Raw genomic sequence first — 25,151 nt, 5'->3', positions numbered from 1 at the left:
ATTCTATCTTTATTTAGTGCATTTGTTGTTCTGATTATTATGTGTCGGGAGGTATTTCTTTTCTGGTCCAGTCTATTTGGAGTTCTGTAGGCTTCTTGTATGTTCATGGGCATCTCTTTCTTTAGGTTTGGGAAGTTTTCTTCTATAATTTTGTTGAAGATAGTTGCCGGTCCTTTGAGTTGAAAATCTTCATTCTCATCTACTCCTATTATCCGTAGGTTTGGTCTTCTCATTGTGTCTTGGATTTCCTGGATGTTTTGAGTTAGGATCTTTTTGCATTTTTCATTTTCTTTTATTGTTGTGCTGATGTTCTCTATGGAATCTTCTGCACCCGAAATTCTCTCTTCCATCTCTTGTATTCTGTTGCTGATGCTCACATCTATGGTTCCAGATTTCGTTCCTAGGGTTTCTATCTCCAGCATTGCCTCACTTTGAGTTTTCTTTATTGTGTCTACTTCCCTTTTTAGGTCTTGGATGGTTTTATTCAATTCCATCACCTGTTTGGTCGTGTTTTCCTGCAATTCTTTAATAGATTTTTGTGCTTCCTCTTTAAGGTCTTCTACCTGTTTAGCAGTATTCTCCTGTATTTCTTTAAGTGAGTTATTAAAGTCCTTCTTGATGTCCTCTACCATCATCATGAGATATGCTTTTAAATCCGGGTCTAGCTTTTCGGGTGTGTTGGGGAGCCCTGGACTGGGCGAAGTGGGAGTGCTGGGTTCTGATGATGGTGAGTGGTCTTGGTTTCTGTTAGTAAGATTCTTACGTTTACCTTTTGCCATCTGGTAATCTCTGGAGTTAGTTGCTATAGTTGTCTCTGGTTAGAGATTGTTCCTCTGGTGATTCTGTTAACCTCTATCAGCAGACCTGGGAGACAGGCTCTCTCCTCTGAGTTTCAGTGGTCAGAGCACTCTCTGCAGGCAAGCTCTCCTCTTACAGGGAAGGTGCACAGATATCTGGCGTTTGGACCTCCCTCCTGGCCGAAGATGAAGGCCCAAAACAGGACCTTTCCCAGAAGCTGTGTTGCTTTGGCCTGTCCCAGAAGCTGTTAGCTTCTGTAGTGCACACTCTCACCTGTGCAGACTACTTTCGGCGGAGTCCCAGTGGAAGTCTTTTAAGTGAGGAAGTAGTATAGAGTAAATTATTTCCCTAATCAGATTTTCTTTCTCTCTTTCTTTCTTTTCTTTCTTTCTTTCTTTCTTTCTTTCTTTCTTTCTTTCTTTCTTTCTTTCTTCTTTCTTTTGTTTTGTTTTGTTTCTCAAGACAGGCTTTCTCTGTATAGCCCTGGCTGTCCTCAAACTCACTTTGTAGACCAGGCTGGCCTCAAACTCAGAAATCCACCTGCCTCTGCCTGAGTGCTGGGATTAAAGGCATTGCACTACCATGCCCAGCTACCCTAATCAGATTTTACAGAGCTAAAAAAGATTTTCCAGGGGACTGGAAAGCAGACTAGAAAAGTATCACTCACAGTACACTATGATTCAGGAAGATGAGACAAGAAAACTTTAAAAGGCAAATTGGTACTTTAAGGTTCACGGGAAAGATTGGACCAAAAAATGTGTCCAAAGCCATTGACCAGAAAAATCTCCAGAAATAATAAAAGATATTAGTCTAAAATTCAAGAATTCTATTAAATCTACATCTAAATTCACAATCTATAGCTACACACCAAATTAAAAAGAAAGAGAAAAAAAAAAACTCCAAGAACCATAGAAAAAAGGACAAATTACCACGAGAAAAAAAAAAACAGACTGATGGGTAACTTCTTCAGGACAATAATAAATATCAAATGTCAGAGAAAATTCTATGCACAGGAGAAAAAGCCATATAGCTACCCAGAATCTAGACATGGATAATGTATTTTAAGAAGATTACAGAACAAAGGCATTTTCAAGTAAGATGATAAGAGAGTTGTTCTGATAGACATGTTTTTAAAAGGAAACTCTGGGTTGTACTTGAGGTGGAAGGAGAGTGAGTCCAGTTCTGAGATATAAAATGGACTAAGGAAAATGATAAATGCATGGATCAATTTAAATAAACCCAGAGAACATTTTTTAAGAAATAAAATCTTGTCTTGAGTTAAAATTGATTAGAATAGAAAACAACAGTATCAGAGTTTGGGTAGGGATTACAGCCTTCTCCCTCACTGTTAAAACTACAAAGCTGGGAAAATTGCCTTTAGAGTTTCATAAGATGGATGTCAATATTTTAATCAAAAGTAAATATTGAAAGAGAAGGGGGAATTGTGTAATTTCCAGACAAGCAAAGTGAAAAATTGTGATAGTAAAAAATTAACCTCCCTTCTTTTTTCCTTTTTCTTTTTTCTTTTTCTTCCTTGTCCCTGCTTCAAGTGTCAAAGGTAGGATTTAGTGCCTCTGTTTCCTCCTATTGCGATGCCTTGCTCTTCTTGCTTGCCTAGAGTATCTAGACTTTGGTTCCTGCACAGTGACTCACAGTTCCTTCCTACCCTAACATCATTAATGCAAGAGAATTCTTCATAAGATGAAGGAAAGATTATTCTGGGGTTATCTTTCCGGTCTGCCAGCTTGAGCCAAGAGTTCTCAATAACAATTATAAGCATTCCTTTGCTAGAGTTTCTAATGACCTTGACCTGGGACTTATTTCTTCTCTTCTATATTTATTTATATTTCAATTGAGAAACCATATATAGATAGGTCAACTCCTGTAATCTTAAGATGTTTGCAAGAACACTGAAAGTTAACCTAGATTGTGGGCTACTCGCCAATAGGTCAGAGAAGTTTGTAGTACGGCAGAGTACAGCCTTCAGCAAGCCAGCCAAGAGGATGTTTATAAGCCTTTTAATGTGTGTTTGTGGGAGTACAGCCTTGTTCAAGGTCAGCCTTGCCCAGGCTGCCCCAGGCACCAGCTGGATCCTGTTCCAATTTCTCATAAATCTAGCTTCTCTCAAAGGTCACTCACTGCACCTGGGAAGAACAACTGCTTTTTACACTCTTGCCTCTTCTAGTGTTGAATTACCAGGGAAAGAAGGCATCCGCACGTATCTCATATCTTCAAGTGTCAAGTGTTAACATCAAGATGCAAATTAAATTTGGAGTGGTCCAGGGAAGTGTTCAGAAGAGCAGCCCCGAGCAAACTCAGAAATGCATTAGTTTCCTGACTCTTAGGGCAGTAACACTTAAGCAAAATGCTACATGGAACTTGGAGAGCATAATATGGCCCCAGCTCTGACTAGGAGCTCCAATCTCTGAGTGGTAAAATACCTCTTACCTTGCTATAAGGAGAGGCAATGGTATACACTAATAAATAATCACCAGGCACTCATGATAGGAGAAAGGTAAATCCCTGTTGTAAATTTTTAATAGTAAAATTCATGGGCTATAAAGACAGGAACAGCAGCTAAAAGAAATGTGTCCACGACACTACTACACTTGGGTTTGTATAGATGCCATCTGTTACAAAAATGAGAGAGACAAACATATAGCCTGATTCCTTGACTCATTAGACAGGGTGGACAGAAAGATCAGGGTGAGATGAGGGCAGAGAAAGGACTAGTTCCTATGGTATACTGCCATTATAAAGTATGCACTATTATAGCATGGTGGAGTTTTAAATACATACCTGTTCAAATTAAATATTTTATATAATTTTCTAGCTTGTGACATTATTTCATCCTTTTTTAAACCTTTGACACTAACACACATTATATAGTTGCTTGTCTGCATGATCAAGCCAAGTTATTTTGCAATTTTTTTTTGAATTGGAAAATTCTATAAAACCTTGGGTAGGGTGCATATTAACCTTGACAAAAAGTACTTTGAGATTTGATATTTTTTTCTTTAAGTTCACTGTAGCGTAAAGAGTAGTCTGGGGGGGAAATTAACTGCTGGAGGTTATTGGTTTAGTTTCCCCTCCCCAAAACAGGTTTGTTTGACCCATGTGCACTGGATGTGCACGATCACGTGTGGGTGGGAGGTACCTGGGCAGGAAACATGTCAGGATGTACATTTACCCCTAATTGGATGTAGGAGGGAAGTATGTAAGCTGAAAATATGTCAGGATGTATGCTTGCCCCTGATGGGACCTGACGAAAATTCATTGAATTTTAGATTTTGCCTTTTTAAGCCTGTTCAAAAAGTGTCTTATGGCCGTTTTTTTTTTTTTTTTTTTTTTTTTTTTTTTTTTAGAAACCCAGAGATGGACATGCCAGAGCATCCTCCTGGCCAGTATTTAATTAAAGTTTGTTCAAATTTGGCTTTAAATTATGGCAGTTTTCTTATTCTTGACCGGTGGAATTAACAATAGTAGATAAGCAAATTGGCGATGGTCACTGGTCATTGCCCATTACTGTTAACAGTATACAGACAATATCGATGAGCTGGCAGTAATGATTCAGGTCCCATGAAGGTGAGAGCTCAAAGCTTTCATCCCAGCTCTGATCTGAAGAACTGGCCACTGCAAAAAGGAAACTGTGTAGGGCCTGGTGCTTCAGGTCTGAATTTCTAGCACTTGGGAGGTGGAGAAAGAAGGATTCAAAGTTGAAGGCCATCCTTGGCTACATTGGGAGCTCAAGGCCAGCTTGGACTACATAAGACTATATAAAGTTTTAAAAAAGAAAAAGGAAGGAAAGAAAAAGAAAGTTATTTGAGAGAAAAAAATCACCTAATAATATCTCAGATTTAGAAAGGAAGAAAGGGAGAAGAGTAGGGGAGATGGGGGAGGCTACAAGAGACAGAGCTGAGTCATCTCTTTTCCTTATTGGTTGGACAGGATATAAAGGATTTGACTCAGAAGGACATGCAAGTGTGAGCTAGCAAGTGAAAACCACACATGGTCCATAGCCAATCCCACTGAACACCACCCTCACCCCATGATGTCAGCAACGTGAGAAAACACTACATAGTTGGCATTTTGGGGTTTGGCTTAGAGTCCATCTGACTATCTTCTATTTAGATTAGAAAAATAATTAAAAGTATGAAAATGTTGGAGTGCCTTCAACAGGAAAATGGGGTATCTGAACATTGATACCGGGATCAACTCCTAGGCCCTTCTTCCCTTGCCAGTTGTGTTTTAGTAGGTATAATCCCCAAATACTGAGCTATGGAAACTGAAACTTCATCTGGTTTTCATCTGACGTGATTTAACTAGTTCACTGAAGCTCTCCTCAAACATTTGGCCTACCTCAGTCTCCTCAGTGCTATGATTATAGGTATATAGAAGACAGAAAATACTGTGCAAGCTGCCAAGAGAGGTAAGCAATTAACAGTCCTACCTAGATGTGATGCTCAGGAAGCTAACAATGGCCAGCATGGCAGGGTATCTGTAAGGGTCCGGTAAGTGGCACTCACATGTTAATGATAACCAATAGCTGTGTAATTAGACTTAAGGCCTCCTCAACAGGAGAGAAAGCATGCCTAGTATGAGAAACCTAGCCAGCTTCCTAGGGCCTGTGAGGTCATGAATTTTCAGAGAGTCTATTACTGCCACTTTGCTAGATCAGCACGAATCCTAACTACATTTGAAATCTTACCCCTAAAAGGGAATGTGACTACCACTCTTCATGGTAGAAGCCTTTCTTTATGGCAAATGGAGACTATTACAGGAAGACCACTGGGTTCAGTGCAGAGATCAGTGAATCACGCGGTCTCAATGCAAGTGTGTCCATCTATGGCACAGCTCTTTCAACTGTGCCTCAGGGAACACTTCCAAAGGTGGGGCAGAAGGATTTTAAAAGCTAAACACCAGGAAGTTGGCTATGAAACAGTTTCTCATAGAAAGGAGTGCCTAAACAACACTGGAACAATGCCAATATTAACAGAAGTACTCACTCTGAAGGGGGAACTCTCATGGGGCCCCACACCTTGACAAGGAGCTACAGGCAACTAATAACATGTGAGGAGAGGGCGTTAGTCTCTCATAGGCATGAGCCCCTAATTTGTTACCTATTACAAAGTGGTCAGCCCGGAACTATACCAATATATGCACAAACGACAAAAATAGACTCAGCAGGTTCTATGTATTTGTTCATACTTATACATGTATGGATGTATACAAGTAAATGGGACCTCATGAAACTGCAAAGCTTCTGCAAGGCAAAAGACAATATCAATAAGACAAAAAGGTCACCAGCAGATTGGGAAAGGGTCTTTACCTATCTTAAATCAGATAGGGGACTAATATTCAATATATATAAAGAACTCAAGAAGGTGGACTCCAGAAAAGCAAATAACCCCATTAAAAAATGGGGCTCAGAGCTAAACAAAGAATTCTCACCTGAGGAATACCGAATGGCAGAGAAGCACCTGAAAAAATGTTCAACATCCTTAATCATCAGGGAAATGCAAATCAAAACAACCCTGAGATTCCATCTCACACCAGTCAGAATGGCTAAGATCAAAAACTCAGGTGACAGCAGATGCTGGCGAAGATGTGGAGAAAGAGGAACACTCCTCCATTGTTGGTGGGATTGCAAGCTGTACAACCACAGCAAGTTTAGGAGACAGTTCGATTATCATACACATTCAAATAAGGAAATTAAAGCACATATGCAATATTCAGGAAGTAGTGAAAGAAAGATGAAATTTCAAGACCTGTAAGTCATATAAAGTACTCAGAAATTGCTGGTTGTTTGTGAGCCTAGAGGCTGCCTGGGGCTGAGAAAAAAGAAAAACAAACCTGGGTATGCCCCATAGTTAAAACATTCCTGGGAACAGCTTAACCTTAAAGAAAGAGGAATGTGAGGACATAACAGGGCTATCTGAACTGAGTCAACAACTCACAGAACTCTGACACCCTGCGCGTACATGTAATTTTTCTGCTGATGTTTGAATAAGCCAATAGTATGTTGCTATGCTGAATTCCACACCCCTAAGTCCCTTACCCCATAAAAACCCCTAGTTTTCAAGCCTCGGGGTCGAATCCACTGTCTCCTGCGTGAGATACATTTTGACCTGGAGCTCCATCATTAAACTACCTCATGTGTTTACAACAAGAAAGGATTCTCCTGTTTCTTTGGGTTCTCTCTCTCTTCCAAGACTAAAGTGGGGGTCCCTGAAAGGGGGTCTTACAGTAGAAAAGGCAAAGGCAAAGTTTTTTATTCCATTGCTCAAGTTGGTTGAGTATCCATCCCTGTTGAGTGAATTCCCCTTCATTTACAGGCCCTAGATGTCTGAGAGGGTGTTCAATTAGTCTAGGGACAGTGTGAGTATTATAATAATTACTATTGCTCATATCTACAGATACTGGGGCTTCTGCCAGGCAACACTCACCAAATTTCACAGCATGCCCCTGCAGTAACATATCAACACTGATAATAAACTTGCCAGGCCTGAAAGCCAGCCCAATCACAGTACATGGGAAGTGTACTAGCTCGGCCGGATCAGTCCTGCCCAAGTCTAAATGAAGAGCTGAAGCTGGTGGAAGAGAGGTGCATTCTCTCCATGAACAAATAAAAATGTTAGAAATAGTCATGGCACCTTCTGCCTGGTCCTCTCTGCTGGGGCATACTACTAGCTGGTCTGCTTGCCTGAAGACACCACATCCTGAGCCATCCCAGAAGATCTGCTGCACTGAGAGCAGTTAGGCAACTGACACCACAGCCTGAAACATCCCAAGAGATCTGCTGCACACAGGGCAACTGAGCAACAGACACCATACTCTGAAGACCTCTGGGGGGTACTCTGTGTTGGGACAACTGATCCAACACACTGAAAGTCTCCTGGGAGTGCTGCTGCACACAGAGAAACAGAAACCATAGTCTGTAGGCCTCCCTGGAGAACATCTTCACACAAGACAACAGTTTGACTGCTCCTCTGAAGACCCAACAGTCTGAAGGTCTCCCAGGAGATCTACTGCAGGCAGGGCAACAGATCAGCAGCTTCTCTGCCCCTCTGAAGAGCTCCCAGTTGGAAGGCCCCACAGGTGGTCTGCTATAGCCAGGACTGCAGGCCTATCCGGAGACCTGAGGCAAGCAAGGAACAAAAGAGGCAGACTCCAGACAGAGTCAACCAGACCAGCAAACAAACCCCTGGGTAACCAGATGATGAGAAGCAAGCACAAGACCATAAGCAACAGAAGTGGACATCATCAGAACCCAGTTCTCCCATCACAGCAAGCCCTGAATGTACGAAAACATCTGAAAATCAGGAAGCTGACCTAAAATCCTATCTCATGAAGATAGTAGTCCTTTAAGGAGGATATAAATAACTCACTGAAAGAAATAGAGGAAAACACAAGTAAACAGGTAGAAGCTCTTAATGAGGAAACAAATACCTTAAAGAAACACAGGAAAACACAATCAAACAGGTGAAGGAATTGAATAAAGCAGTCAAAGACCTTAAAGTAGAAGTAGAAACAATAAAGAAAACACAAATGGAGGCAAACATGGAAATGGAAAACCTAGGAAAGAGATCAGGAATTACAGATGTAAGTATCACCAACAGAATTCAAGAAACAGAAGAAGGAATCTTAGGTATAGAAGATACCATAGAAGAGATTGACACAACTGTCAAATAAAAGTCAAAATGTAAAATACTCCTAACTAAAAACACCCAGGAAATTCAGGACACAATGAAAAGACCAAGCTTAAGAATAATTGGGAGACCTTGGGAACAAACTCTGGCTCAACAAGTTCCACAGCACCCAGAAGAAGCTCCACTCCCAGGTGCTCTGACACACCCAGGATCACAGGATCACAGGAGCTTGGTCACACCAGGATCTCAGAGTCTAAGAGGCAACTTGACTCTCAGGAGATCTGACACACCCAGGATCTCAGGATCCCAGGATTCCAGAATCACAGAGACAGCTGTACACTGAGTAATTCTGACACAACCAGGATTACAGAAAAAACAGGCTCCAGTCAGATATAGCAAGGGCAGGTAGCACTATAGATAATCAGATGATGGGAGGCAAGCATAAGAACATAAGCAACAGAAACCAAGGTTACTTGGCATCATCAGAATCCAATTCTCCCATCATAGCAAGTCCTGGATACAACATCACAACAGAAAAGCAAAATTCAGATCTAAAATCACTTCTCATGATAATGATAGAGGATTTTAAGAAGGACATAAACAACTCCCTTAAAGAAATACAGGAGAACACAGGTAAACAGGTAGAACCCCTTAAAGAGGAAACACAAAAATCCCTCAAAGAATTACAGGAAAACACAATCAAACAGGCAAATGAAATGAGAAAAACCATCCAAGATCTAAAAATGGAAATAGAAGCAACAAGGAAATCACAAAGGAAGACAACCCTGGAGATAAAAAGACCTAGGAAGGAAACCAGGAGTCATAGATGCAAGCATCATCAACAGAATACAAGAGGTAGAAGAGAGGACCTCAGGTGCAGAAGATACCATAGAAAACACAACATACACACACACACACACACACACACACACACACACACACACAAATGCAAAATGCAAAAAGCTCCTAACCCAAAACATCCAGGAAATCCAAGACACAATTAAAAGATCAAACCTAAGGATAGTAGGTATGGAAGAGAGTGAAGATTCCCAACTTAAAGGGCCAGTAAATATCTTCAACAAAATTATAGTAGAAAAGTTCCTTAATTTAAAGAAAGAGATGCCCATGAACATACAAGAAGCCTACAGAACTCCAAATAGATTGGACCAGAAAAGAAATTCCTCCTATCACATAATAATCAAAACACCAAACTCACTAAACAAAGACAGAATATTAAAAGCAGTAAGGGAAAAACATATAAACATATAAAGGCAGACCTATCAGAATTACACCAGACTTCTCACCAAGGACTGTGAAAGCCAGAAGATCCTGGACAGATGTCAAACAGACCCTAAGAAAACACAAATTCCAGCCCAGGCTACTATACCAAGCAAAACTCTCAATTACCATAGATGGAGAAACCAAATGTATTCCATTACAAAAACAAATTTACACAACATCTTTCCACAAACCCAGCCCTACAAAGGATAATAAATGGAAAACTCCAACACAAGGAGGGAAATTATACCCTAGAAATAGAAAGAAAATAATCTTCTTTTAACAAACCAAAGATAGCCACATAAACATAATTCTGCCTCTGACAACAAAAATAATAGGAAGCAACAATCATTTTTCCTTAACATTTCTTAACATCAATGAACTCAATTCCCTAATTAAAAGACATAGACTAACAGATTGGATAGTTAAACAGGACACAGTATTTTGCTGCCTTCAGGAAACCCACCTCAGTGACAAAGACAGACACTACCATGGAGTGCAAGACTGGAAAACAATTTTCCAAGCAAATGGTCCCAAGAAACAAGTTGGAGTAGCCATTCTAATATCGAATGGAATCAACTTTCATCCTAAAGTTATCAAAAATGATATGGAGGGACACTTCATACTCATCAAAGGAAAAATCTATCAAGATGAACTCTCAATTCTGAACATTTATGCTCCGAATGCAAAGGCACTCACATTCATGAAAAAAAAAAAAACTTAGCTAAAGCTCAAAGCACACATTGCACCTCATACAATAATAGTGGGAGACTTAAACACTCTCAGCAATGCACAGATCATGGAAATAGAAACTAAACAGAGACACAGTGAAACTAACAGAAGTTATGAACCAAATGGATTTAACAGATATCTATAGAACATTTTGTCCTAAAACAAAAGAATATACCTTCCTCTCAGCACCTCACAGCAGCTTCTCCCAAAGTGACCATATAATTGGTCACAAAACAGGCCTCATCAGATACAAGAAGATTGAAATAATCTCATGCATCCTATCAAATCATCAATGACAAGGCTGGTCTTCACTAACAATAATAATAGAAAGCCCACATGCACATGGAAGCTGAACGACACTCTACTCAACGGTAACTTGGACAAGGAAGAAATAAAGAAATTAATGACTTTTTAGAATTTAATGAAAATGAAGCCACAACATACCCAAACTTATGGGACACAATGAAAGAAGTGCTCAGAGGAAAACTCGCAGCTCTGTGTCCCTACAAAAAGAAACTGGAGAGAGCATACACTAGCAGCTTAACAGCACACCTGAAAGCTCTAGAACAAAGGGAAGCAAATAGACCCAACAGGAGTCGAAGGCAGGAAATATCAAACTCAGGGCTGAAATCAACCAAATAGAAACAAGAAGAACTATACAAAGAATCAACCAAGCCAGGAGCTGGTTCTTTGAGAGAATCAACAAGATAGATAAACCCCACTCTCTCCCTACCTATTCAATGTAGTTCCCAAAGTCCTAGCCAGAGCAATTAGACAACAAAAGGAAGTCAAAAGGACACAAATTGGAAAGGAAGAATTCAAAATATCACTATTTAAGAACTCCCACCAAAAATGTTACAAAGTGGTTTTGTATATGAAATAATTCAAATCTGAAGCTGATTCAAGGACAATTTAGCAGCCGTAGGAGGAGAGGAAATAAAGACTAAATCCACCCAGGATAATCAACCAAACAACCCAATCAAAAGATGGGGTCTAGAACTGAATGTAGAATTCACAACAGAGGAATCTCAAATGGTGGAGAAGCACCTAAAGAAATGTTCAAAATCCTTAATGATCAGAGAAATGCAAATCAAAACAACCCTGAGATTCCTCCTTACACCAATCAGAATAGTTAAGATCAAAACCTCAGGTGACAACACATGTTGGCAAAGATGTAGAAAAACAACACTCATCCATTGCTGGTGAGATTGCAAACTGGTACAACCACTCTGGAAATCAATCTGGAGGTTTCTCAGAAAATTGAAAATAGATGTAACTGAAGACCCAGCAATACTATGCTTGGGAATATTACCCAAAAGACACCCCACCGTGCTGCAGGAGCACGTGTTCCACTATGTTCATCAAGGCCTTGTTTGTAATAGCCAGAAGATGGAAACAACCCAGATGTCCCACAACAGAAGAATGGATACAGAAAATGTGGTTCATTTACACAATGGAATACTACTCAGCTATTAAGAACGAGCCTGGTCTACAGAGTGAGTTCCAGGACAGCCAGGGCTAACGAGCACATCCTGACCTTCGCAGGGAAATGGATGGAACTAGAAAATATCCTGAGTGAGGTAACTCAGACTCAAAAGGACATGCATGGTATGTAGTCACTAATAAGTAGATATTAGAGAAATAAAAAGTACAGAATACCCACGATACAGTGCACAGAACTCAAAAAGGTCAACAAGCTGAAGGGCCCAAGTAAGGACACTTTAGTTCCACATGGGAGGGAGAAGAAAGCAATCACAAGTGGGAAGGAAGGGAGGAACCTGGGAGGGAAAGTGGATGGGGGAGTTGGAGGGAAGAGGAGAACCTGATATGGTATTAGGTGAGGGAAAAGGACTGAAGCCCTGAGGGCCAGCAGAAAGAATGGAAACAGGCAACCTTGGGAGATAGGAGGTTGGGGGACCCTCCAGAATGCACCAGAAACCTGGGAGGTAAAAGACTCTCAAGCCTCAAAGGGAGGGACCTTAGATGAAATGTCCGACAGTAGGGAGAGGGAACTTAGAGAGCCCACCTCCTGCAGGAAGTCAGGGCATCAAGGGTCACCATCCCACAGTTAAAACTCTGACCCATAATTGTTTCTGTCTGAAAGAACTGCAGGGATGAAAATGGAGAGGAGCCTGAGGAAAAGAAGGTCCAGCAACAGGCCCAAAGTGGGATCCAGCTCAAGAGGAGGTCCCAAGGCCTGACACTATTACTGAGGCTATGGAGCACTCACAAAAAGGGACCTATCACGACTGCCCTCCAAAAGACCCAACAAGCAGCTGAAAGAGTCAGATGCAGATATTTACACCCAGCCAATTGACAGTAGCAGCTGACCCCTGTTGCTGAATTAGAGAAAAGCTGAAAGAAGCTGAGGAGGAGAACCAGCAGTCTCAATAAATCTGGACCCCTGAGATCTCTCAAACACTGGACCACCTACCAGGCAGCATACACCAGCTAATATGAGGCCCCCCCAACACATAGCAGAGGAATACCGGGTTTGGGCTCAGTCAGAGATGATGCACCTAACCTTCAAGTCACTAGAGTTCCCAGTGAGTTTTGAGGTCGGGTGGGGTGGGGGTTGGGGTTGTCGGGAACATCCTCTTGGAGACCGGGGGTAGGGTGGGGAGGAAGTATGGGATGTGGAATAGTCAGAGGGTAGATGGGGGGCGGAGATAAAATCTGGAGTGTAAATAAATAAATAAAAGATTTAATAAAAAAGTAAATCCCAGATAATAGAAGAAAGAAAACTGACACTGGACTTAGAAATGAAGGATATGGGCACATGTAAACTGACCTCATGTTGGTGATCAGACCAAGGTCTCATATATATCAATGTCTTATCTTTTTCTCAGCTTTAAGTCATTTTGATTTTATGTATATGGGTGCTATCTCTGTGCATGTCTGTGGACCACATGCATGTAGTGCCCACAGAGGTCAGTCGGATCACTTGGAATTGGAGTTACAGACAGTTATAAGCCACTATATGGATGCTGAAAACCAAATCCAGGTCCTCTGAAAACACTGCCAGCGCTCTTCACTGTTGAGCCATCTCTCCAGCCCCATATTACTTTAAAAAGAATTCTTACAAAAACTTCCATAGAACATTACCACCATTCAAATGTAGAATTTAAGTATGGGGTATAAGGAGACTGCTCATGTGAATAGGGTGAGAAAGCTACAAGGAAGATAGAGAACATACTGATGGATAGTCACGAAGTCTCCATTCAGCCCACAACCCAGCCATCATCACACAACTGGACCACTCAATGCTTCGCTAAGCAATGTATGTAATGGTCAGTGTTTATGAATAGCCTCTACTTGTACCATTTCTACACTTCTGGAATTTTCCTTTAAATCCCAGATGCAGTTTTAACTGTGACACTCTCACTAAATTTAAATTTTGTAGTGAAGCCACGTGTTCTCATCATCATCACCCTACTGACTTGAGAGATGATTCCAGTACAATCAGATTCACTTACTTTAATTCCTTGTGATCCATAGCCAGGGGGCCCAGGAGGGCCAGGCAGGCCCTTTTGCCCAGTATCACCCTGTGAAAAGAGGAAGAGAAATTGACAACAAAGTATGTACAGTGTAGGGGGAAAAACAGAGCTATCACTGCTCTTAGCTTCCTTCTTAAACTCGTTAGGATCCTCTTGCCACAGCACATTTCCATTTCCTTTATGGCCGTGTTCTAAATATTCTTAAGCCATTTGAGTTGCTTACAAACAAACTTTTACATATAACCTAAGTATAGGTAAAGAGGCAAAGAAGAGCAGCTTGAAAGAAATGGGAAGAGAGGCCAAGTACTGCTGCTTGACAAGTGTTCCCATCCCAGCCTGCCCATGCTTAGTCCAAAAACCACTAATGCCAGATTCTGTTCAAGCTAGAACTTGCTGCTCCCCTTTAATATGGTTGCCAGTTCACTGGGATACTGTTAGAGTCAGTGGAGGAGCTGGTGAATGGTCAGTTCCTAACGTGCTTGCCTGTGACAAAAGTCAGCATATTTACATTTTTTTATATAAAGGTTGCTAGAGAACAATGGTACGTGGTATTGAATGCACAAGAATATGAATTAAGTCAGTGCTAGAATTTTTCCCGTTTTGTATGAATTCCCAAATTCATACAACATATCCTGGTTATACTGCAGCCCTCTACTCCTCCCAGATCCTCCCTGCCTAATGAGAGAAAACATGAAACAAGTTCAGCATCTCCCCGTGTGTCTTCACTTACTGAGGAGAGACTTCTGAGGTGGAATCAGATTGGAAAACTGTATGTTCTGCTCAGTGGAGACCTCCATGCACATTCATGCCACCATGTGGCATTTAGTGATGGGAGTATGTGCTGAAGAATATGAGATTAGGCAACTGTTACCCTACAAGCATCAGTGTCCACACAAAGCAAAGGCTTAGGACATCACCAAGTGTTGTAACCTTCCAATCTGTAGCTGACTGAAGTTTTGTCATGACTGTATTAAAGCTCTCAAAAGTTCCATGATAAAGTAGTGAACTTATGCCTATCCCAAGAGATCCTAAAACATCCCCAAATAGAACATGCTTTGATGATAGGGAATTAAGGGGGCTGGAGAGATGGTTAAAAGGACTGACTGTTGCTCTACTAGAGGTCTTGAGTTCAATTCCCAGCAACAACATATTGGTTCACAAACATCTGTAATGGGATATGATGCCCACTTCTGGTGTGTCTGAATACAGCAACAGTGTATTCATAATAAATAAATAAATAAATAAATAATAGGGAATTAAGTTATTAAATAAGTCAGGGTTGGGGTTTTTTTTTGCCATTATGAGAAAGATGTATCTTTCTCAAATTGTAGGGATGTTTTCTCATCACAAAAGTATTTTAAAACTAAAAATAAAGATGAGAGTGGAAAAGAAAAATGGATGTAACTTCCCACTGATAGTGACTACTGTCATCTTACAGGAATCTCCATCCACATACAGTGACCCGTGATATTTAGAATCAGATGAAGTCAGATGAAGTCAAGGAAGACAAAGTAGTAAACCAAGACTCCAGGTGGGGCTGTAAATCTCTTGGCTCTAGAAGTCTTTCCTCCCTCCTCACTAACAAATTCACAGAGTGGTCCATGTATCTGGACCTATTTAAAAATCTGAATTTGTAGTGTGTCTCATTGGCACATTTCCTCCTACAAACATGAGTTAAGCTTCCTTTGTTTTATTTTAACAAATAAAAAATATATTTCTTGAATAACTGAACAAATAATTAGAACAGCATCTCTAACTCGGCACTACTGACATGCGGATGGAGATAGAGCTGTCCTGGTCAGCTGGAAGTTGTTTAACAGCACATCTGAACTCAGTAAATGTCACTTTCATCTCCTCTTGATGCCCAGATGTCTCTAGTTGTGAGATTTTTGAAGCATCCCACTTGGGCCTTTGGAGGGAGGACAAAAATCCCCTCAGTGAGAAACCCTGGCTCAGAAGAATTCAAGAATTTATAAATCCCAAGCTAGAGAAAGAAGATAAGAAAGTGAAATCTTATTATCTACATAGAAATAAAGGCAAAGGGCACCAAAAGAAACCCCTGTCACCTTGTATGGGGACAATGAAGCTTGACCTTTACAGCACAGTGTGACTGAGTGGCCAAAGACAAACAAAACATTCATTAGCCAGGGACCTGTTACAAGGCCACTGAAAACAACCAGACAGAGATGAGTTTCTTTTCAAGGCTGGGTATCTATATGAAGTTCAGGCTGGACTCAAACCCATTATGCATCATAGGTAAACCTTGAATTTGTAATATTTCTGCCTTCCAAGTTCTGGGACTGGAGTTATATACCACCATGTCCAGCTGTGATCTGCTTGATAACAAAATAGAACAGCATCCAAAAGACACTGGAGATATTTAGAAGGCTTTGCGGCAATGCTGAGAGAAGTTGACTTTCAGATGTCTCAAGGGAAGCAAATGTTTTAAAGATACAGCATCTCACATGACATGAAAAAAGACTTCATCAATAATCCAGGAAAAACTAAGTCAACAACAAATGTGGGTTTCATATGAAGTAGCTCTCCCATCTCAGACATGCTTGGGAAGACAAGTATTTCAGAATTGAAATTTATACATTTTGGAATACTTGTTTGTATATAGTGGCTTTCTCTGGAGACAGCCCATCTGTTCAAACACAGAATGTATTTATATTTCACATGCACCTTTTACAGAAACCCAAATGCCCTCGGATTTGACTGTCGCTCCCTGCAAAGAATCAGCTATGGACGTGTCACACGTGGTCATGCTGTGATTAAAAGTTTCTAGATTTGGAGAATTTCTTGTTCAGAGTTTTCCAGTTAGGGATGTCCCAACTGGCACCCGGTGCTCACTCACATCAGAGACCTGATGGCTCACCTTTGGTCCTTGGGTTCCTATTCCCCGAGGCCCAGAGGGACCTGGAGGGCCTCTGACTCCTGGTTCTCCCTGAAAAGACATAATGAATGACAAGTTACCAACTGACAAAAGTCTTACAGTATATAACTTTTCAATGTGAATATACATTTTCAAAGAATAGATACAAACTTTTAAATCCCTTGGATTTTACTAAGATATTCACTGAGCCTTTTCACTCAGTCATTTTACCGTTTCAACATTATGTGCTCTCTTTACTTTCTTCTCGGCAGTAACGCACTCTTTCCTGATAAAGGTTCCATTTCAAATCAATCTAGTTAATTAACTTCCTGGCAGCATTCATGTGTGCTCTGTCAGCGCTTGCTTCTCTAAAGTTTGAAAAAGTAATTACTGTGTTTTTGAACAGAGGAGGAAAGGAAATATAACGATAAAAAGTGGCCAGAAAGAGCTATGTCCACATCCTGAATGAGCTACTCCTGTTATTGCAGTAACTAAAACTGTGCTATTTGACTTGGGGGTTGACTCTGGTATTTGGACCACAGGGTGATTATGAGCACAGGGAACTTTCTGTTTCTCTAAGGTGTGACACTTGAAGGCAGGTTGAGCCCTGGAGCTATACCTTTCCGAGATGGCAGGGTTAAAGACAGGAATAAAACCCTCCTTACCCTTCATTGTAATGTTAGGATATGTTAGGATTATGCCAAGTTAATGTTAGGGTTGTTGAGAGTTGACATCATTTAATACCCACAACAGTCTTCTAGTTACCATGCTGACTTGTTTACCAGATTTTTCTGAACTTCAGTAAACTCACCAGATAGGTGGAAATTAACATCTACACTTCACAGAGATAGAGAATGAAGTGAGAGAGTGATCCATAAGGCCTCCCACGGGGTGCACACTCAGTAAATGTCAGTTAACTACACACCTGCTTTAATTAAAGAGGAAACAACTAAAGCTTTCCAAGGCTGCACAGCCTCTAAGAAGAGGTTGGGTTTAGCACACTGAAAAAGTAGTAACCCTGAGGAGCTAGGACAGCCTCTTGGGCAAACAGCTCAACAGTTTCTCCTAACACCCAACATGTGTTTACCACCTGACCTGATGTCATTGCCAAGCATACATGTGATGAAAATAAGATCATGTAACACCCAAAGTCCCACTCATGAGTCTCCTCAGCAGAAGTATTCATAAGGGGCTGGTGAGATGGCTCAGTGGGTAAGAGCACCCAACTGCTCCTCCAAAGGTCCAGAGTTCAAATCCCAGCAACCACATGGTGGCTCACAACCATCCGCAACGAGACCTGGCGCCCTCTTCTGGAGTGTCTGAAGACAGCTACAGTGTACTTACATATAATAAATAAATAAATCTTAAAAAAAAAAGTCAATCCCAGAAGTATTCATAATAGCTCAAAACCAGAAAGAGCCCAATGTCCATGGTCTGGAGGAGGAATAGACAAAATCCTGCCAGAAACAAACTGCAGGTTCATGTCTATAATATGGATGCACTTCAAAAACATTGCTCTTCTTGACAGACACTAGCATAGTGTAGGATTCCACTGATGGAATGCCCAGAAGAAAATAAATCTATAGAAAGATAAATAGATGAGTAGTTGCCAGAGGCTAGGATTACAGAGATGAATTGATTATAAATAAGCATGGAGGATCCTATAGAGGTAAGGAAATGTTCGAAAATTGTTCTGTGAAGACAGCTGTACTACTTGGTAAACTGGTAAAATATCACTGGAGCCAGGCAGTGGTGGCTTTACATGCCTTTAATCCCAGCACTTGGGAAGCAGAGGCAGGGGGATTTCTGAGTTCAAGGCCAGCCTGGTCTACAGAGTGAGTTCCAGGACAGCCAGGGCTATAAAGAGAAACCCTGTCTCGAAAAACAAACAAATCAATCAATCAATCAATCAATCAATCACTGGATACCCAAATGCCAAATGGAGGGGCCAGAAAGATGGTTCAGCAGTTAAGACACTAGTTGGCTTTCCAGAGGACCCAGGTTTAGTTGCCAGTATCCGTGGAGCAGCTCACTCCTGTCTGTAACTTCTGTTCCAAGGCATCTCACACCCTCTTCTGGCCTTTCGGAGGCACCAGGCAAACATATGGTGCACAAGCATACATGTAGACAAAGCAATATATATATCAATGAAGTGAGAGAGTGATCCATAAGGCCACAGGAGTATATATATATATATATATATATATATATATATATATAATTTAATATATATAATTTAATTGCTTAAAGTTTTCGTTTTAAAAGAAGATTCAGAATCAGGCTTTGAACTTGTATGTCTCAAGATCTTTGTCTTTATAAAATGTTAATATAATTAAAATAATCTGGATAACTTTACAGCTCACTTTTTTACTGGCTCAATTCTCCTCATCTTACCCAAGGATTTATAGACATGGCTGGTAAGAGAGAGGTATTTTTTTTTCTCAGTACAGCCCAAGCCCAAGCTGCCCAAGTTCCTGCAGATGACTCTTCATTCACGCTCCTGTAAATTTCATCCTATTAAACCCACTGGTGTCCAAACTGCACTTGAGTGGAGTCATTTTTTTATTTCTCTCTTATGCTCCACCTGGGATGAGTAGACATTTGTTCAAGTTTCCTCAGAAGAAGTCCACACAACATAGCTCCATCTAGTACTTGTATGCCTTTGAAGCTCCAGACTCTAATTGCCTCTCGAACACCTCCCTCCTACTGACTGTCAGCACTGAGCGACTTCAAGCTCTTCCCAGTGTTAAGGATCTATCTCACATAAAGAACTTCAAGCTGAGAACAAGAATACCCTGTGCCAGACACAATTCTATGATCTCTCCTTTCTTGAGAACCTCTGCACCTATAAACAAAGTGTCTGTGCTATGTGAGGGCCTCCTGCTACACATGACTATCTACCTCTCTTCCACTTCTTAAGAGAGACAGGGCTCGTATCTGCCAGGGTTAATGCCTTTCAGCAAAAGAGAGTACCAGTAAACATAGCTAAATAGGTTTTATCCAGCATAACTAAATATATTGTCAAACAGATAGGCTAGCTGCCTTTCCTGGGCTGCTGATCACATCTCTCTTCCCAGGATTTAGGAGACAGATTACACAAGATGTACCCATGTTCCTCTGTGGAACACACCACCTGACCTGTGAGCAATGTAACTTAGAAAAACTGGACCTAGCTCTGAATGGGTAGCTAGATCTGTCAGTTTATAAAACAGAAAGAGAAACACAGTGAAGCCCCTCCACGAGGAGAGAATAGCATCCGCAAAAGCCTCAAGTACAAACAGTATACTCATGAAGAATACAAGAGTGCAATGAAGGGGAACTAAATAGATTTCAAGAGACGAGGGAGATACCTCAATCTAATGCAATGTGTGGGCATCACTCAGACCTAACTTATTTGAGCAAAACAACTATTAAAAATTCATGAGGCAAACTGGAAGATTTCAACACGAGATATTTGCCATCGTAAGAAGTTGCTGATATGTTTAGGTTTTATAGTGGTTCTGCAGTTATGTTCTGAAAAGAAATTCTTTCATTTGAGAGATAAATATCAAATCTTTATGTGGATGATGTCTGGGAATTGTTTCAGAAAAAGTCAGTGGAGAGTGAAGGAGGGAATACAGATGAAACAAGATGGACTGCACACTGATAATTAATGAAGTATAATGAGAGTGTGAAAGCCTGGGGCAGGAGGATTTCTTTTATGCTTAATAATGTTCACAACAAATGGTCTCAATAACATTTTCTTAAATTCATGAACAACAACCAATAAAAATCTCACCAGTGACCATGAGTCAGTATTGTCGCAGTGTTGTAGGAAAAAAATTAATTCAAGTGATAATTTCAAATGCCTAAAGGAGAGGGGTACATGGGTAGATAACAAGTATTACAGGTAGAATTTGCAAATGTTTCATACATTCTTGGTACGTACTAAATATCATAATGTTTAAAAAAGGGATATAAACAAAGGCATGGGTTTTTAAAAATCTCACTCTTTGAAGAAAGTAAAATCAACATGGCACTATTTGGCTCATGGTATTTTCCCTGTGTTGGGTTAAAAGTGTCTTCTCAACTACTATATAGAGAGAGATAGAGAGAGATGGCATCTCACCCCATGGATGAAGAATATATATTATACATGTGTCATGTCTCTTGTCCCTTGAGCCATGAGTCCCTGTTAAACCATGATAGCTGGGGCATGGAAGAAAGAGGAGTGTGTATGACTCTCATGTCACCACTCAACAGCATGGCTTCTGCCACACCACAGAATTGGCACCTAAGAACAAGTGTGTTTGCCTGTCACATTTTTTTAGTATGTAGGCTTATTGTCAGTAGGTAGAGTAGCATTCTCTAATAATGGATTTAGGTAGCCATGTTACACTGGATAGTGTTAGAGCCTGCAGAGGGAGCCCTTGTACTAGGAGACAATGGGCAGAACAGTAAAGTCTGGAGTTTCTTATGGTAACCACTCCACCAACTTGCTAACCCCACCCCACCCCTTGCCCAAGCAAGCTCTGCAGTTATCTGCCTCCTCTCCCTCAAGACAAGCACTGTTTGGATGACCTTCCCGTCTCATTGCCCACAAAAGGGACTCTAGATGGGAGACATCGCTATCATTTTCTCTAGATGGCCAAGTTTAAGTCTGACTACAGACCTTGCTCCTGTGGATGAAGGATCCAGGGAAGGTTTTAGCTACCATAAACTTTCAGAGTGGTTTCCTTTTGACTCCTCTAAAATCAAGCAAGTTCCTATGATGGTGATGGGCGCACACTAAAACTTTCGTTTTTCCACATAAGAAAGGAAGAATGGGTCACCAGCTGCTCCTACATGCACCTTTTCCTCACATCAGTAAATCTTTGCTGGAATTGATAATAAAATTATTATGATGAATAATAATGAACATTTATGGAGTTTATTATTCAGCAAGTAATTTTACTCATAATCTTAATAACGCCAGCTTACTACATTTGGTAGATAAGGAAACTGAGGCTTCAGAGGACAGAGGACATGCCCAAACCTACATAGCTTGGTGAAATTCAAAGCCAGTGTGACTCTCAGTGCCCATTTCTCATTTTACATCTGATAAAACCAGATCTAATAGGGTCACTGTCTCCAGAGACTTTTTCTCAGCTGCTAATCAATGCAGAGACCATAGCTGTATGACCTTAAAGTCTTTTTCCTATAGCAGGTCAGCCATTTTTTCAAGGAGGAAACAACAGCAAAATATCCTGAGTTATAAATTCTCCCCGGGTTATAAAAGGCCATAGCACCTGTGTAAGTGTGTGGCTATCTAGGGCTTTCCTTGCTACCCCCATCTCTTCACTGCTGTTCCTCATTCTGTGATTTACCCCAAACCCAAACTTTGCAGTAATCTAATCATGGATCACCTATCTAGACCAGTCCTTTGTTTCCCTTTCCACCCACCCTACAGTGTACTCCATTTGGTAGGGATGCACACTATGACGGCTGCTGATTAGACTGTCTTCCTATTAAAATTCATGGAAACACCTTAGGGACATCACTCCATCCATCTTTCAGAAGAACCCTGTGAAGTACAATCACAGATGAGGAGGCTAAGTCAAGGGGGACTCAATGACTTCATAAGGTCGTGGAGCTGACAAATGGCACTGAGGCAGCAATGATGAAGAAATAGCCTGTTGCTGTGCCTCCTATATTGGGTAAGACTAAGATAAAATATTTTAGAAAATAATTGACCCATTAGAGTCACACACACACACACACACACACACACACACACATTAACAAGGCTTTCCTGAACTTCTCTGCCTTTGTTTTTGCCCATGAAACCCTTGCCATTATTTGAGAGGAGTATGAAAGCAGTTTAGAGTTGTTCATGCAGTGGTCTCACTCTTTTCTGGTTTATCGAAAACTAAGTTGAATCCACTGTGGAACATCAGTCTTCAGAATTATTCAGGAAGTGACACTCTGAAGACTAAACGATGAAACCGTTTTCATGAATGAATGGGGGGTGGGGGGCGTGAATTTCAATAAGGAAAGAGAAGTCAAGGCAATGATTAGCATTTGGTTAATGTCTCTCCTTTTCTGAATTCAAAATGAAATTAAGCTGTAACTGTGAGGGTCTCAAAAACATGAGCACCATTACTTAGGCCAGAAAATGCCATGGTTTAGTAACTCTTGGATACCATACTCACAGTGATGTCAGTGGAAATTTTAGAGGTTTTATACAAACCCCTAGATAATGGTCTTGTAAATGATTGACCAACTAATGCTTGTCACAGCCCTCTGTCACGTCTCTCTGATGGCCATCATACCACCAGAGAAACAGTGACAATTACAAGCGTAAGTACTATGTAAATACAAAACCATTGAGAAGGTTCTAGAAAGGACAGCGTTCAAGTTGCTATCACATTTCCTTCCTTCCTAGCTCTAAATTTTACCTCCTCTACCATTTACATTCACCCTCAAACACATGTCTCTCTTAGTTCCTGATAACTTTAAATCTTGCTGTAGAACTTTGAGGCTTGTTGGTAATCTCAAAATCTGGAACTTTTCATAGGGAGGAAGTTCCTCTAGTCTGCATTACAAAAACCACAAGTTATTGATGCTGATGCCAGTCATCAATGTTCAGGGTTTCGTGTTTATCTTCAGGGCTGCTGAGATGTATGTGTGCACTCCAGGGAAGTGGAATGCAGCCACAGAAAACAGCAAACAGAAAAGAAAGCAGTATTTAAAGTAGTGGGCAGCCTGGAGTGAGCTCAGCTTTCACAGAGAACTACCTTGAAAAGTTACCTCATCAAATGTCCTGGGTCCTGAATGTAACCTCTTCAGAAGCCTACAGGTCAAGCTCCCTAACCTTCAAACCTCACATGTTTCTGGCTTTAACTCTTCATATTTTAAGCTCATGTTCCATTCTTTAGCAATTTTTAACATGTTTTTAAAAATTCTTTGAGAATTTCATGACAATACATTTTGATTATAAGCATCCCTGAACCCCTTACAGATTCACACTCACTTCCTGCATCCTCCAAATTTGGAATACACCATGAAGAGGTGGTTTCTAGTCTACTTTGAAATCATGAATTCTTAATATCGTTATAAGCCTGCATCCTTGACTAGCCCTTCTTGTCTGGCCTGCTCAAAATGGAGTTCCTTGTCCAGACTGCATCTGCCGATGGAAGCCCCAGATTCCTAATGCAGCTCTGTGTGAATTGGTCCTCTATTCTACCAAGACTCAGTGGCAGCGTGCACATATGTGAGCCATTGCTGAGAACAGAGAAGCAATTCAGATGCTGGGAAACATTCTTAGAATTATGATACTCAGTGGAATTTCACATAGACTTGCATTTTAATTTATTACTCTGAGCCACTTTTGTCAAATAAAGGATGCATTTACAATACTCAATATTTAATTTGGAGGGGATGTTTAACTCTTTTCGGTTTGTGTTTGTGCTTTTCTTTGCAGTTTCTATAATCTAGGTTTTGATGATGACAAAGCTAGAAGAAAAAGAAAAGCAATCTAACTATATGCAGAACAGGACAAGACAAGTCAAAGATGGACATAGTGGAGACTGATCATTGGAGACTGGAAAATCATCCTGTCTTCATTCAGTCAGCCACTCATTACATTCATAGATTCGCGCTCATGCATACATGCTGCGGAAGTGTTTACACTGTGAAGAGAGATGTCACTCAACCTCTGGTCATGAATTCCCTCCTCTGTAAAGTGGGGGAATTGATCAAAATGCAGTGTTTTAGGATTATTTAGGAAATAAGTACTAATGATAACATTATCATAATTCAAAGCAAAATAGAAAAACAATAGTCCTTCAGGCCACATATTTTATTTCAACTATTTGATTGCTAAGTGGCCATTTGCATGTCCCCAAATCCAGGTTAACTTGAAGGATACATGTACATAAAACCATTCCACAGGTTCTGCTACAACCTTGGCTTTTCCAAGCAATAACAGAGCAAAGAGGACCAGGCTAGATGAATCTGCCCTTGAGGAACTCAGAGAGCCATCCGGGTATTCTATTTCAATAAGTCCTAAAACAACAACTTCAAGATTGTGGCTTATCTGAGGTTCTCCTCGTAGCTTCTAGCTTTTGGGGAGGGCTTTTTTTGGTAAAGACTTAAGAGCAATGACTTAGCTGCAGCTCCTAAAAGGAAGTTGAAAGTATACAAAAAATGTCTTGAAATCACAAGGATTCTCTTTATTCTCAGAGGAATGCAAACAGAGATGGGTAAGGTCTCTGAGGATGGTTTCTATCAGTGGTCCAGTGGTTTATGGGTGTAGAACTCGGGACACAGTGTGAGCTTTTTCCACTCAACAAGAGACTGACT

The 25,151-nt window shown here is 40.7% G+C and overlaps 1 protein-coding gene across 1 annotated transcript in view; it reads right to left on the bottom strand.

Annotated features, from left to right (window-relative positions):
• Positions 1-25,151, bottom strand: part of Col28a1 (collagen type XXVIII alpha 1 chain) — a 215,723-nt gene that overhangs the window by 59,072 nt on the left and 131,500 nt on the right. The window contains exons 26-27 of the mRNA XM_021165439.3: positions 16,833-16,901; positions 13,934-14,002 (exon numbers count right to left, since the gene is read on the bottom strand). Coding sequence (XP_021021098.1) covers positions 13,934-14,002; positions 16,833-16,901 — 138 coding nt within the window. The remainder of the gene's footprint in view (positions 1-13,933; positions 14,003-16,832; positions 16,902-25,151) is intronic.

This window comes from Mus caroli, unplaced genomic scaffold, assembly GCF_978045245.1.
Source record: "Mus caroli unplaced genomic scaffold, Mus_caroli_1 scaffold_7, whole genome shotgun sequence".
NCBI classification, from domain to species: domain Eukaryota; kingdom Metazoa; phylum Chordata; class Mammalia; order Rodentia; family Muridae; genus Mus; species Mus caroli.
This window is presented reverse-complemented; position numbering and strand designations above follow the sequence as displayed.